Raw genomic sequence first — 14271 nt, 5'->3', positions numbered from 1 at the left:
GGAGAACAAGGAAAGGGCAGAGACAATAAATACATACTTTGTATTTGGCTTCACAGTAGAAGATAAAAATAATCCAGATATAATAATGGACTAAGTGCCTAATGAGAATGGGCAACTTAAAAGAAATCAGTGTAAGTAAAGAATACTAAAGAATTAATGGAACTAAGTGCTAACAAATCTAGACTAACTCTAGACTAGACTTAGATAACTCCAAGGTAGCTATTTGGTGATTGGAACACATATTTCTTGCACTTCGATTGTGCTTTGATGATCATGTTTCCTATGCACTCTGACCATGTAATGCCAATTTTCCACAAAACCTGAAGTATACTCATTTCCAAGGAGTTAAACATGGTTAAAAGGGGCGGAAACTGCTGCTTTTGTGTTTCACTTATTTTAAGTATCTCCAAGATGTGGATGGCGTACACCTGCTTCTCAGCTTATATGTAAATGATGCTCGAGTGACACTGGAGTTCTTCCTTTATCAATAGAGTTAATGCTTCAGTTATAACTAGACTAAGTCTATGTGAATGGCATGCATCCATCCAAAGGCTGAATGGACTGAACGGCATGCATCCGAGGGCTTATAGAAGGGATTGCTGCAGAGACCGTGAAAGCATTAGAACATAAGTACATAAAAACCTAAGTCCCTGAGGCCTGCTTGACCATTCAATGCTATCATCGATGATTGTAAGCCTTAACTCTACTTTCCTGTCCACTCATATCCCTTGATTCTGAGTGAGAATTGGTTTCCATCTTGCAGATTTTAGAACAGTTCAAGAATTGAAATGTAGCAAATACAAGCCCGCTATTTAAGAAAGGTGGAATAGAAAAAAGGAACGATAGGCCAGTTGGCCCAACATCAGTTGCAAGTAAAATTCTGGAATCCATTATTTGGGATATAGTAACAGGGCACTTAGAAAATCACAACGTTTTTCAGCAGAGTCAACATGAATTTACTACTAGTTAATTGACTTTCTTATTGCACATTACATCTAAAATCGCCTGTTCTGACTTGGTTCCTCAAACCACTGATCTAGAGAACTATCTGTCTAGTTTTTTTCCAGGAAAGTTAACATGTAGATAAGGTGAGGTGAGACAGAAGGGTATAAAAGAAGTGGTATCGCAATATTGGTCAAGCAGTCAGTGACTGCAGTGTGGAGGGATATCATCTTAGCAGGTTCCTCAATTGAGGTCATATGGATGGAACTTCAAAAAGAAAAAGAGGGCAATCATGTTGCTGGGAGCTGTAGGCCAGTCAGCGAGAGACAGAAGAGCAGATACATAGGCAAATCTCAGAGGAGTGTAAAAACAATAGGGCAATAATAATAGGAATTCGACTTCCCCAATATCATTTGAGCTGGACAAAATGTGCAAGGGTTAGGGGAGGCAAAATTCTTGATGTGCATCCAGGATAGCTTTTTGAACCTGTATGTAAATGTCCTACAAGAGAGGGGATGGTACTTGACCTAATTTTAAGGAACATAGACGGGCAGATGGTAGAAGTGTCGGTGGGGAAGCATTTTGGTGATAGTAATCATAACTCGGTAAGATTTAAGGTAATTATGGAAAAGGACAAAGATGGACCGGAAATAAAGTTTCTGAATTGGGAAAGGCCACTTTTAATACGATAAGATAGGATCTGGCCAAAGTGGACTGGGAGCGGCTACTTGTAGGAAAATTCACATCAGAGCAATGGGAGCCACCAAAAGGAAATAAGGAGAGTACAAAGCCAACATGTTTTCATAAAGGGAAAAGAGTCCAGAGAATCCTGGGTGTCAAGGGATATATAGGATTCGATAAGGAAAGAAGATACAGGGGGCTCAAAACAGTGGCCCCTAAAATAATCTGCCAAGTTGGATCATTGAAGATAGCACACAGTGTTCCAAATTGATTGAAGTTATAAAAATCAGTTACTTTATTATGCAACAATACTTGAACAAATAATTATGCCATAAAGTTCACAATTCCCAGCAGAGTACTATGGTACCTTTTTAGTTCTAAATAGCATCATTTTGCTGAAGTATATATTTAAGAACACAATGAATTCCTTACTGTTATTGTTTGATGTTCAATCCTTAGCTTCTCTATTCCTGCACCATAAAGCTCACGAAGTAAACACATTATCCTCGTCTTCTTTCCTGAGCCTGAAGGTCCATACACCAGCAAGTGAGGGAAATCACCACATTGAACCTGGTAGGAACAAAACACAGGTCATAACCAGCCAGAGTTTCATATGATATAGTGGAAATGGTACTATAGTGACCAGTATAGGAGGCAGTGGCGTAGTGGTATTGTCACTTGACTAGTAATCCAGAGATCCAGGACAAGATTTGGGGACCTGGGTTCAAATCCGGAATCTAATGGTGACCATAAAACCATTGTCAATTGTTGTAAAAACCCATCTAACAAAGAACAAAGAGAACAAAGAATACAGCACAGGAACAGGCCCTTTTGGCCCTCCAAGCCTGCGCCGCTCCGTGGTCCAAACTAGACCATTCTTTTGTATCCCTCCATTCCCACTCCGTTCATGTGGCTATCTAGATAAGTCTTAAACGTTCCCAGTGTGCCCGCCTCCACCACCTTGCCTGGCGGCGCATTCCAGGCCCCCACCAACCTCTGTGTAAAATATGTCCTTCTGATAACCGTGTTAAACCTACCCCCCTCACCTTGAACCTATGACCCCTCGTGAACGTCACCACCGACCTGGGAAAAAGCTTCCCACCGTTCACCCTATCTATGCCTTTCATAGTTTTATACACCTCTATTAGGTCTCCCCTCATCCTCCGTCTTTCCAGTGAGAACAACCCCAGTTTACCCAATCTCTCCTCATAACTAAGCCCCTCCATACCAGGCAACATCCTGGTAAACCTCCTCTGCACTCTCTCTAAAGCCTCCACATCCTTCTGGTAGTGTGGCGACCAGAACTGGACGCAGTATTCCAAATGCAACATCAGACCCCAACTTTTATACTCTATGCCCCGTCCTATAAAGGCAAGCATGCCATATGCCTTCTTCACCACCTGTGACGTCACCTTCAAGGATCTGTGGACTTGCACACCCAGGTCCCTCTGCGTATCTACACCCTTTATGGTTCTGCCATTTATCGTATAGCTCCCCCCCTAAATTAGCTCTACTAAAATGCATCACTTCGCATTTATCTGGATTGAACTCCATCTGCCATTTCTTTGCCCAAATTTCAAGCCTATATCCATCTGTAGCCTCTGACAATGTTCCTCACTATCTGCAAGTCCAGCCAATTTTGTGTCGTCTGCAAACTTACTGATCACCCCAGTTATACCTTCTTCCAGATCGTTTATATAAATCACAAACAGCAGAGATCCCAATACAGAGTCCTGCGGAACACCACTAGTCACAGGCCTCCAGCCGGAAAAAGACCCTTCCACTACCACCCTCTGTCTTCTGTGACCAAGCCAGTTCTCCACCGATCTAACCACCTCCCCCTTTATCACATGAAATCCAACCTTTTGCACCAACCTACCATGAGGTACTTTGTCAAACGCTTTACTAAAGTCCACATAGACGACATCCACGGCCCTTCCCTCGTCAACCATTCTAGTCACTTCTTCAAAAAACTCCACCAGGTTAGTGAGGCATGACCTCCCTCTCACAAAACCATGCTGACTATCGTTAATGAGTTTATTCTTTTCTAAATGCGCATACATCCTACCTCCAAGAATCCTCTCCAACAACTTCCCTACCACGGACGCCAAGCTCACCAGCCTATAATTTCCAGGGTTATCCTTCCTACCCTTCTTAAATAACGGGACCACATTAGCTATCCTCCAATCCTCTGGGACCTCACCTGCGTCCAGTGACGAGACAAAGATTTGTGTCAGAGGTCCAGCGATTTCATCTCTCGTCTCCCTGAACAGCCTTGGATAGATTCCATCAGGCCCTGGGGATTTGCCAGTCTTTATATTCTCTAAAAAACCTAACACTTCCTCTCTTGTAATGGTGATTTTCTCTAACAGTTCAACACTCCCCTCCGAGACACTCCCAGTCAACACATCCCTCTCCTTTGTGAATACCGACGCAAAGTATTCATTTAGGATCTCCCCTACTTCTTTGGGCTCTAAGCATAATTCCCCATTTTTGTCCCTGAGAGGTCCGATTTTTTCCCTGACAACCCTTTTGTTCCTAACATATGAATAAAATGCCTTGGGATTCTCCTTAATCCTGTCTGCCAAGGACATTTCGTGACCCCTTTTTGCCTTTCTAATTCCTCGTTTGAGTTCTTTCCTACTTTCTTTGTATTCCTCCAGAGCTCCCTCCGTTTTTAGCTGCCTGGACCTAACGTACGCCTCTCTTTTCTTTTTGACCAGTCCCTCAATTTCCCTGGTTATCCATGGTTCTCGAATCCTATCCTTTTTTACAGGCACATGCCTGTCCTGCAGCCCTAACAACTGTTCCTTAAAAGACTCCCACATGCCAGATGTGGATTTACCCTCAAACAGCCGCCAATTTCTGCCTAATCCCACTAAAGTTAGCCTTCCCCCAATCCAACACCTTACCTTTGGGACACCACCCATCCTTTTCCATCACTATCCTAAAGCTAACAGAATTGTGGTCACTATTTGCCACATGTTCCCCATCTGAAACTTTGAAGACCTGACCGGGCTCATTCCCCAGTACTAGGTCCAGTATAGCCTCCTCTCTAGTCGGGCTATCTACATATTGTTCCAAAGAACCTTCCTGTACGCATTTTACAAATTCCTCCCCATTCAGAGTCCCAACTCTAAGCGATTTCCAGTCTATACCAGGGAAATTGAAGTCTCCCACTACAACAACCCTATTTTTCCTGCACCTATCCAGTATCTCCTGACATATCCGTTCTTCCACTTCCCTTGGGCTGTTGAGGGGCCTGTAGTATACCCCCAACATAGTGACTGCGCCCTTCCTGTTTCTGAGCTCCACCCACAGTGACTCATTACACGACCCCTCCGAATTGTCCTCCCTCTGCACCGCTGTAATATGTTCTCTAACTAATACTGCTACTTCCCCACCTCTTTTGGCCCCTCCTCTGTCTCGCCTAAAACACTTGTACCCCGGAATATTCAGCTGCCAGTCCTGTCCCTCTTTCAACCAAGTCTCTGTCACCGCAACCACATCCAAATTCCTCGTAAGCATTAGGGCCCTAAGTTCGTCTGTCTTACCTGCTACGCTCCTTGCGTTGAAGTAGATGCACTCCAGACCAGCAGGCCCAGTGAGGTCATCCTCCCCCAGAGTGCTCTTCTTCTTTGCCAGCCTTGTCCTGGCCCCAAGCTTGTCCCCAGCCTCTACACTTGTAGGCCTAATATTTTGATCCCCACCCCCCCGCCATAATAGTTTAAACCCACCCGAACTGCACTAGCAAAACTCCCAGCCAGGATATTCGTGCCCTTCCAATTTAGTTGTGACCCGTCCTTATTGTACAGGTGCCATCCTCTCTTGAAAACTTTCCAATGATGTGCAGGTTAGGTTGATTGGCCAGGTTAAAAATTGCCCCTTAGAGTCCTGAGATGCGTAGGTTAGTGGGATTAGCGGGTAAATATGTGGGGGTAGGACCTGGGTGGGATTGTGGTCGGTGCAGACTCGATGGGCCGAGTGGCCTTCTTCTGCACTGTAGAGTTTCTATGAATTCTATGATACAGGAAAATGAAGCCCTCCCTCCTGGACCAGTCCTTTAGCCAAGCGTTCAATTGCACTAACTCCCTATTCCTAGCCTCACTGGCACGAGGCATTGGGAGCAGCCCAGATATTGTCACCCTGGAGGCCCTACTTTTTAGCCTATTTCCCAACTCCCTGAATTGCTCTCATAGGATCCCCCTGCTCTTCATTTCTACGTCATTTGCACCAATGTGTACAACGACATCCGTTTCTTTATCTTCCCCTTTTAATATGCCTCCTATCCGCTCGGAGACATCCAGTACCCCAGCCCCAGGTAGGCAGACTACCATCCTGGAGTCCCGTTCGCACCCACAGAATCGCCTGTCTGTGCCTCTAACCGACGCGTTCCCCACCACTAATGCTCTCCTAATTCCTCTCTTTCCTTCCCGGGCCACAGAGCCCGACTCTGTGCCAGTGACCTGGTCACTGTGGCTTACCCCTGGAGAGTCATCCTCCTCCACACTATCCAAAACAATATACTTGTTTTGGAGGGGGACAACCACAGGTGACGCCTCCACTAATTACTCACTAAGAGCCGAGCCCTTCCTGCTATGAGTCACAACCACTGGGATACTCTCTCGTACGTTACCCTTCTGACCTTTACTCCTCCTAACTGTGACCCACGTGTCTTCCTCCCGAGGCCCCGGTGTAACTACTTGCCTATAACTCATGTCTATTAGTCTCTCATTCTCCCTGACTAGACTCAGGTCAGCAATCTGCAGCTCCAGTTCCGTGACGCGGAACTGGAGCTGCAGATTCATTAATGTCCATTAGGGAAGGAAATCTGATGTCCTTACATGGTCTGGCCTACATGTGCCTCCAGATCCACAGCAATGTGGCTGTGGAGGGCAGTTGGGGATGGGCAATAAATGCTGGCTCAGTCAGCGATGCCTACATCCCGTAAATGAATAAAAAAGGTATTTTCTGAAATCATCGTTATAAACTAAAGTTCAGTCATGCAGATTCAGTTCCACAAAGAGCCAGTCAAAAGAATTACCACAGATAATTTGTTTTGGTATAATGAATATTGGTTCGGAATATATAAAGTCAATATCAGAGAATTAGACAATTATTCTTACTATATTTGGCTTAAGAGCACTATATTTTTAGTCCTTTCCCCAAAACCTTCTCAGTTATACTTTTTCATGTATTTATCCACTTCCCTTTTAGAGTCACCATCAATTCTGCTTTCACTACTGTTTTGACCCCATTTGAAAGATTGATAGCATTGGGAACATTTGAGGTCTTGAGGTTGTTACATTTATATGAAAGTTCTTTCTTTATCTCACAAACTTGAGAATTACACTATAAGAATGGCCAACACATTAGAAGACAGAAATTACATTCAAGGAAAAAATACCATTGGGCATAATGATGACATTTCAAGCAGACTAATTACCCCATCTGTGTTTCACTCAAGTCAATGCTTACGGCTTATACCCATTGAATTTTTTTTTTTAACTATTTATGAAACATTGGCTGGGGAAGACGCCAAAAGGCAGATCCAGTCTCCTTCCCCCAATTTGATTTTTTTAAAACAAGAATTTATAATTTGAAATAAAACCTTTTCAAGGCAAGATGGAGGTGCAGGTTGGAAATTGGGTAAGGGGAGATGCTCCTCTGGCCTCTTGTACTTGCTCTCCAAAGCACAGGTATCAAGTTGAGGGAAGGTTAATTGTGAAATGATTCACAGTGCAAAGGGGGATATACAAGAAATTCAACAGCCTAGTTTTTGAATTAACCATAGCACTCAAACGTAATATGAAATTCTATTGTTATCACTCTTCCCCAAAGGACCCTTCAATACAAGATTACCAATTAACTGTCTCATTACACAGTATTTGATCTAAATAGCCTGTTGCTAGTTGGTTCCTGAACACAGTTTTTTTTGGAACAGTCTTTGAATGCACTTCATGAACTAGTTCTCCAAGCTACTTTGCTAATTTAGTTTTCCCAGCCGATAAAAATATTAAAATTAAAAGTTCCCCTTAATTATCTGAACCTCTAATTTCCCGATTTATACTCTGCCCAACACGACGATTACTGTCAGGGAACTATAAACTATTCCCACCAGTTTACTGCCCTGTTATTCCCTAGTTTCATCCATATTGATTATACATCCTGATTTATGGGCAAAGTTCTTTCCTTACTACTACCTCTATCATCAGGGCTTACTCCAATTTATCAATCTTTCCTAAATGTGAAATATCTTGGAAAATATAGTTCCAAACCTTTGTCAATCTGCAACCACACCTCCAAATGGAACCTGCCACCTTACAGCTTGGAGACAAGAACACTGCGAAGTAAGCCAAGGTACACTGTATGAGTGGGTACCAAACTCAGCTACACTGTCTTATCCTAACTTCTTCTGAAACAACGGTCACCGCTGCAAATGCAGATTTATACACTCTGCACTATGTCGGTTTCTTAAAACCTACCTTGTTGACCATTTTAGTCACCTTTCCTATCACTTCTATGTGGATGTGTCAAACTGTGCCTGATAATGCTCCTGTGAAGTGCCTTGGAATGATGTTAACGGTGCTAATACAAATACAAGTTTTTTTTGTTCCAGTATATACAGAATTAGAAGTTCTGCCAGAAACTAGAGCTTCCAGAGTATAAGGAGACTCTCAGCTAGGGCTGAACATGCCCAATGATTGGGGAAAGGGGATTGAAAGAAAGATGACTAAAAGTATTGCATAATGACAATCAAATAAATGCGTTTCATTCTTTAAAACTGAGCTCAATTGCTTGATCATGATTAACTTTATATCATCTTTGGTACAGGAAGGCTTTCTTTTTTCACCTTGTACTTAAAGGCTGCGATAATGTTTTGATTAAATAATTATTGACCTAGTACAGTAAAATGTCAGCTAGAGAAATTCATACCTTCAAGCTCTGTACTAATCTTTAAATGCTTCATCTGGCACGACACAAAAGATCAAAGACAATGACGTATCACAATATAGGCTGCAGCTCAAGGAACGTTACAGAAAATATTTTTGAAGGCAATATTGCTGAGCAACAGAACAAAGCTTAATCCTATTTCTATTCTTAAAAGAAAATAGCATGCTGAGATTCTATCAGCAAAAGTTAATTTTCAAAACTGAATGTTATCTTCCAACAGAAAAGACCTCCTGTTTCCTTTCAGCTGCATTATCAATGCACAGATCACTGCCTCATGTTCCAACTACCTGCAGCTGTTGCTCAGTTTTGTCTGATGACATTCAAGTTATACACCATATTCACCTTTGTAATTTAATAGTACAGTACTATATTGTGGCAAGTGTTAAGATAGTCCCAATAATATTTTAAACAAATATTGAGAGCAGTGATTGCATAGGAGCTTTAGTGAGTGATAAAGTTAAAGAAATAAAGGGGATGCATTAAAATACTGCAAGTTATCGACAATAGATAATAGAAGCAGTAGAAAGAAAAACCTTTCAATTCAAAAGGAAGTTGGCGAAGCAGTATGGTTTAAAATTGCGACAGAAGTTAGGAAATATACAAGAGAGCTGGGCTGGCAGAACTACTTACAAATATTTAACGATTCCTTAGATAAGTGCAAGTGCATTGTGCCAGAGGACTGGCAAGCACCAAATATATTATTTATAATAATATTTGTTTATTTTACTTACTTATAAGAATATCTGAAACTAGGGTTGTGTTAATCTCATCAGCACCAGGAAATAAAACAGATTGTAAAGGACCAGCTAGTGGACCATTTAGGGAGCTACAAACTAATCCATCAGAATTAGCATGGATATAGAACAAGGTTACGCAAAACTAATTTAATACAAAATTTTCACTAAACAAAAATGTTGGTAAATGTGACAGCATTGATGTGTTTTTCTGGAATTCAACTAAACTTCATAAGGTTTCACTAAAAATTTGTGGTTTTAGAAAGTTTGATGGAATAGATCAAATCACAACAGGGCAATAGAAACAGAATCTGCCAAATGACAGGCAATTTTCTTAAAAGCATGTAGTGAGTACGTTCTCAGAGGGATCAGTGGTGGAGGTGATGTTCTTGTAAAGCAGATCTCAGTAGGTTTTCCTTCCAAGTCAGAAAGTTGCAGGTTCAGACTCCAACTCAGTACAGAACTGACAAGAATGCTGCATTGTTGGAAATGCTGTCTTTCTGTGGCCCTGTCTGTCCACAGAGGTCCCTGGAAAGGATCCTATAGTTGAGGTCTCCCAGTGTTCTGGCCAAAATCTAATCTTCAGCCAACACTACCAAAGTAAATATTTGATTACTTACCTTAAATGCTGCTTGTTGAGCATGAAGAGAACTATCTCAAAGCTTGCAAATGGCATGAATTAAGATTGATTAATACAGCAGAAGAAGATGGAAACTATGGAAGAACTTGAATGGTTGGGAGATAACAAATGTTGTTCAATGTAGGCATGTGTAAAGTCATATCTTGAGGGATAAGAAATTGAACAAAAGAAATTTAGGACCAAATGGGAAATCCGAAGAGGCAAATCAAGAAAGATATTTGAGTCAGGCTATACATATTCCTCATGGTATCAAAAAATGACACAAAAAAACAAAATTATTCTGCTGCAATGGTGGGATAAACCTGTACCTGGAATAGCTTGAGTTTTGGAACTCTCAAGAGGGAGATGTATCTGAACTTGAAACGGTACAAAGGAACAGTCACCAAAATGTTTAGGACACTACAGGATAAAGCATGAGAACTAGGATTCTTCTCTTCGGACACAAGACTGATGGGGAGTTATGGAGATGATATTGAGTATAAATTAATATCAAAATATCAAAGGTTCATAGATGGTACAGTATTCAAAAGATGGCAGAGGCATTATTTAGCAGAGAGGTTGATTGGCTTTGCATTGACTTTCCACAGGAGAATGCAAGGGCAAGTAACTTAGATATTTTCAAAGGTCATGTATGAAAAGCATCTTGAAAAATAAATTAAGTTAGGACTGTGAGGATAGCGGGAGGCAGACCACATGGACCAATGGTATTCTGGATGACTAAGCAACAAGAAATTTACCTGTGGTCAGTGTTATTTAGGGTTGGTGGAAATTGGCCATTAGAGATGGAGGGAAAGAAAGGCCATCGGGATCAGGTGGGAGGAGTCTGCATTCACAGTGGAGAGGCATAAGATAGAAAAACAGCCTGTGACTGTCAGTGCAGTGGCATCTTTGTCGGACTGGAACAGCAGCACTAAAAAACACTAAAGTTTTTAAAGTTTATTTATTAGTATCACAAGTAGGCTTATATTAATGAAGTTACTGTGAAAATTCCCTGATCGCCACATGCCGACACCTGTTCAGGTACACCAAGGGAGAATTTAGCATGGCCAATATACCTAACCAGCACGTCTTTTGGACTGTGGGGAGGAAACCAGGAGCACCTGGAGGAAACCCACGCAGACACAGTGAAAACGTGCAAACTCCGCACAGACAGTGACCCAAGCCAGGAATCGAACCCAGGTTCCTGGCGCTGTGAGGCAGCAGTGCTAACCACTGTGCCACTCACTAGTGGAACTGGCAGCTTATTTCTCCCTTTCACTGCTGGTTTTCCTGCAAAACCCATGCTGGAGAGCAAATTTTAAATTAGGCCCCTAGTTACACTGCAGAAGTCAAATCTAAATACAATGACATACCCCTTTTGTCTTGATATCCACAGCCATTTTAAAAAGTTCAGCACGCTGAGGTCACATTTCTAACGTTTAAGTATTTAACCTTGCCTGTCATAGGGTGGGAGGATTTTAAAATTAAGGCCTATGCATTTGAAAGTTGTATTGCACTTGTTACTGTCATACAAACTGCCCAGGTTCACAAGGATGGTCCATTCCCAAATAAGAGGAAAGCCAAAAGGGAGGAATGAGTTGCCAGTTCCACAGGCCAGTGTTTTTTTTCCAGCATCCCCTGTTGGCCAGGAGGAACTAAAGTGCTGTCCCAGTCCCAAAGATGACATTGCACCCACAGTCACAGGCTGTTTTTCTACCCTATGGCTCTCCACTGTGAAGTGAAGATGCCGGCGTTGGACTGGGGGTAAACACAGTAAGAGTTTTAACAACACCAGGTTAAAGTCCAACCTGTCGATATGCACGATCTTCTTGGAGATCCTCTCCACTTGGAACCGGCAGTTTGGGGTGTCGATGGTAGTCATGATGTGGTGATGCCGGCGTTGGACTGGGGTAAACACAGTAAGAGTTTTAACAACACCAGGTTAAAGTCCAAGTTAAGTGGGGTTAAAGTTGTACTTTAACCTGGTGTTGTTAAAACTCTTACTGTCTCCACTGTGAACGCAGACTTCCTCCATCCACACCTGCTGGCCAATCTCCTAAACAACAATTCTTAGTAACACAGACCGCTGGCATATTTCTTGTTAATCCAGAACACCACTGGTCAAGGTGGTTTGCCTCCTGCTATCCTCAGAGTTGTAACTTAATTCATTTTTCAAGATGCCTTTCTGACACTACCTTGAAAAGATCTACATTACCTGCCCTTACATTTTCCAGTCGCAAGTCAATGCAAAAGCCAATCAGCCTCTCTTAAGTAATGCATCCACCCTTCTTTTGCAATCCTGTACCAAATTTAAGAAGTGGCACCGTGGTTAGCACTGCTGTCTCACAGCACCAGAGAACCCAACCTCAGGTAACTGTCTGTGTGGAGTGTCCACCTTCTCCCCATGTCAGCGTGGGTTTCCTCTGGGTGCTCCAGTTTCCTCCCACAGTCCAAAAATGTGTGGATTAGGTTGATTGGCCATGCTAAATTAAAGTTATTAAAGTTTATTTATTCTCACAAGTACTTAACATTAACAATGCAATGAAGTTACTGTGAAAATCCCCTTTTCGTCACACCCTGGCGCCTATTCAGGGTTATAGTTTGGTGGTGGGGCAAAAATTCAGGTACACTGAGGGAGAACTTAGCATGACCAATTCACCTAACCAGCACTCTTTATTGCCCCCGAGTGTCAGGGAGGATGAGTAAGGTAAATAAGTGGGGTAAGGTAAATAAGATAGGGCCTGGGTGAGATTGTTGTCCGTGCAGGCTCAATGGGCCAAGTAACCTCCTTCTGCACTCCTGGGATTCTGATTCAAATAAAGTAGGTCTAACTGCCGTCTGAGAGCCTGATTAAGCTGACATTAATTTATTCCCAAATATGAAAATGGCCAAGATGCATTAAAGGAAGTCACGTTTTAAAACGAGTTAACGTCTTTAGCTAAAAAACGATGCTCCCAATCCAGTGCAGCAACCCAAATGATAATAACAGCGCAGCACCGGCTTCTTCTTCACAGTAGTGTTGCGAGTTTAAAAACTTGCTGCTTAACCAGAACGTCGCAGAAGTAAAGATAAAGCCCTAAAGGCCTTTTCTCTCCACTGTAAACTCAACACATAGTTTTTTCGGGAGGGGGTTGGGCGGCTCAGTCGGCAGAGCGAAGGGCCCAGTGCTGGGTCCCCGCCGTTGGGTGCCGTCACTCACCAGGCTGCGGAGCTGGCTGGCCTGCTCCTTGTGGTAGTCGAGTTTGCTGAGGGCCGTCGGCCGGTATTTGTCCACCCACAGGCTCATGGTCAGCGCCTCCGGCCCGCGCTCACCAACCGCCGCTCCGCGCGCTTCCTCTCAAACAGCCTTCCGCGCGCAGAGTCCCCACGTGACCGACCCGAGCCCGCCTGCCGCTTGCAGGCGTTAGATCAGCTGCTTCTTTTTCGATGCTTGTTCGATTTGCCGAAAAGATGCTTTTTAGTCGATGCAAGGGTTTTATTTCCTCTACAAAATATAACACTGAACAGATCATCCGACTATCTCCCCAGGTAGGTTGTGCCACCCACAGAAAGCAGGACAAATCCAATCGAGCCAATTTGTCACTTGGATCAAAGTGACTTTTCTTTTAATTTTAAATTTTATTTATTAGTGTTTTTAAGATTAGTGTCACAAGAATTAACACTGCAATGAAGTTACTGTGAAAATTCCCGTCGCCACGCTCCGGCGCCTGTTCGGGTACACTGAGGGAGAATTTAGCACGGCCAGTGCACCTAACCTAACCGTGTCTTTCGGACTGTGGGAGGAAACCGGAGCACCCGGAGGAAACCCACGCAGACACGGGGAGAACGTGCAGACTCTGCACAGACAGTCACCCAAGCCGGGAATCGAACCCGGGTCCCTGGCGCTGTGAGGCAGCAGTGTGCCACCGGATTTTGTGAAGGGCAAATTGTGTTCAGCTAACTTGTCTCAGTATTTTTCAAAGCGGTTACAGAGAAGGTTGGTGTGGGTAATGAGTCGATGTGGTATACCTGGCCTTTCAAAAGTCCTTTCAAGTGTCACATGACAGGCTTTTCCACAAAGTTAAAACTTACAAAATTCAGAAGCAGCATAGATGCAAAGTTGGTTGAGTGGCAGGAAACACAGTGCCATGGTGATGAACAATTGTTTTTCAAACTAGTGGAAGGTTTTGCAAGTCAAAACCACTGCGATGCTTTTCTTGATCTATGTTAATGATATAGGCTCGGATTCTCACTGAGTTGTGTGACTTGGTGGCCTTTAAAAGTAGTGGGCAAGATCAAATTCCTGATGCATTCAAGTTTCTGGTAGTTTTCATCAGCATGTGATGAGGCTGTTGATAAGCA

The 14271-nt window shown here is 43.0% G+C and overlaps 1 protein-coding gene across 1 annotated transcript in view; it reads right to left on the bottom strand.

The window, feature by feature from the left end:
* Positions 1-13261, bottom strand: part of rfc3 (replication factor C (activator 1) 3) — a 43841-nt gene extending 30580 nt beyond the window's left edge. Inside the window, exons 1-2 of the mRNA XM_078222242.1 lie at positions 13130-13261; positions 2056-2193 (exon numbers count right to left, since the gene is read on the bottom strand). Coding sequence (XP_078078368.1) covers positions 2056-2193; positions 13130-13216 — 225 coding nt within the window. The 5' untranslated portion in view covers positions 13217-13261. The remainder of the gene's footprint in view (positions 1-2055; positions 2194-13129) is intronic.
* Between the last annotated feature and the right edge of the window lie 1010 nt (positions 13262-14271).

This window comes from Mustelus asterias, chromosome 10, assembly GCF_964213995.1.
Source record: "Mustelus asterias chromosome 10, sMusAst1.hap1.1, whole genome shotgun sequence".
Taxonomy (NCBI): Eukaryota; Metazoa; Chordata; class Chondrichthyes; order Carcharhiniformes; family Triakidae; genus Mustelus; species Mustelus asterias.
The sequence above is the reverse complement of the archived record's forward strand: the minus strand, read 5'-3'. Positions and strand labels throughout refer to the sequence as shown.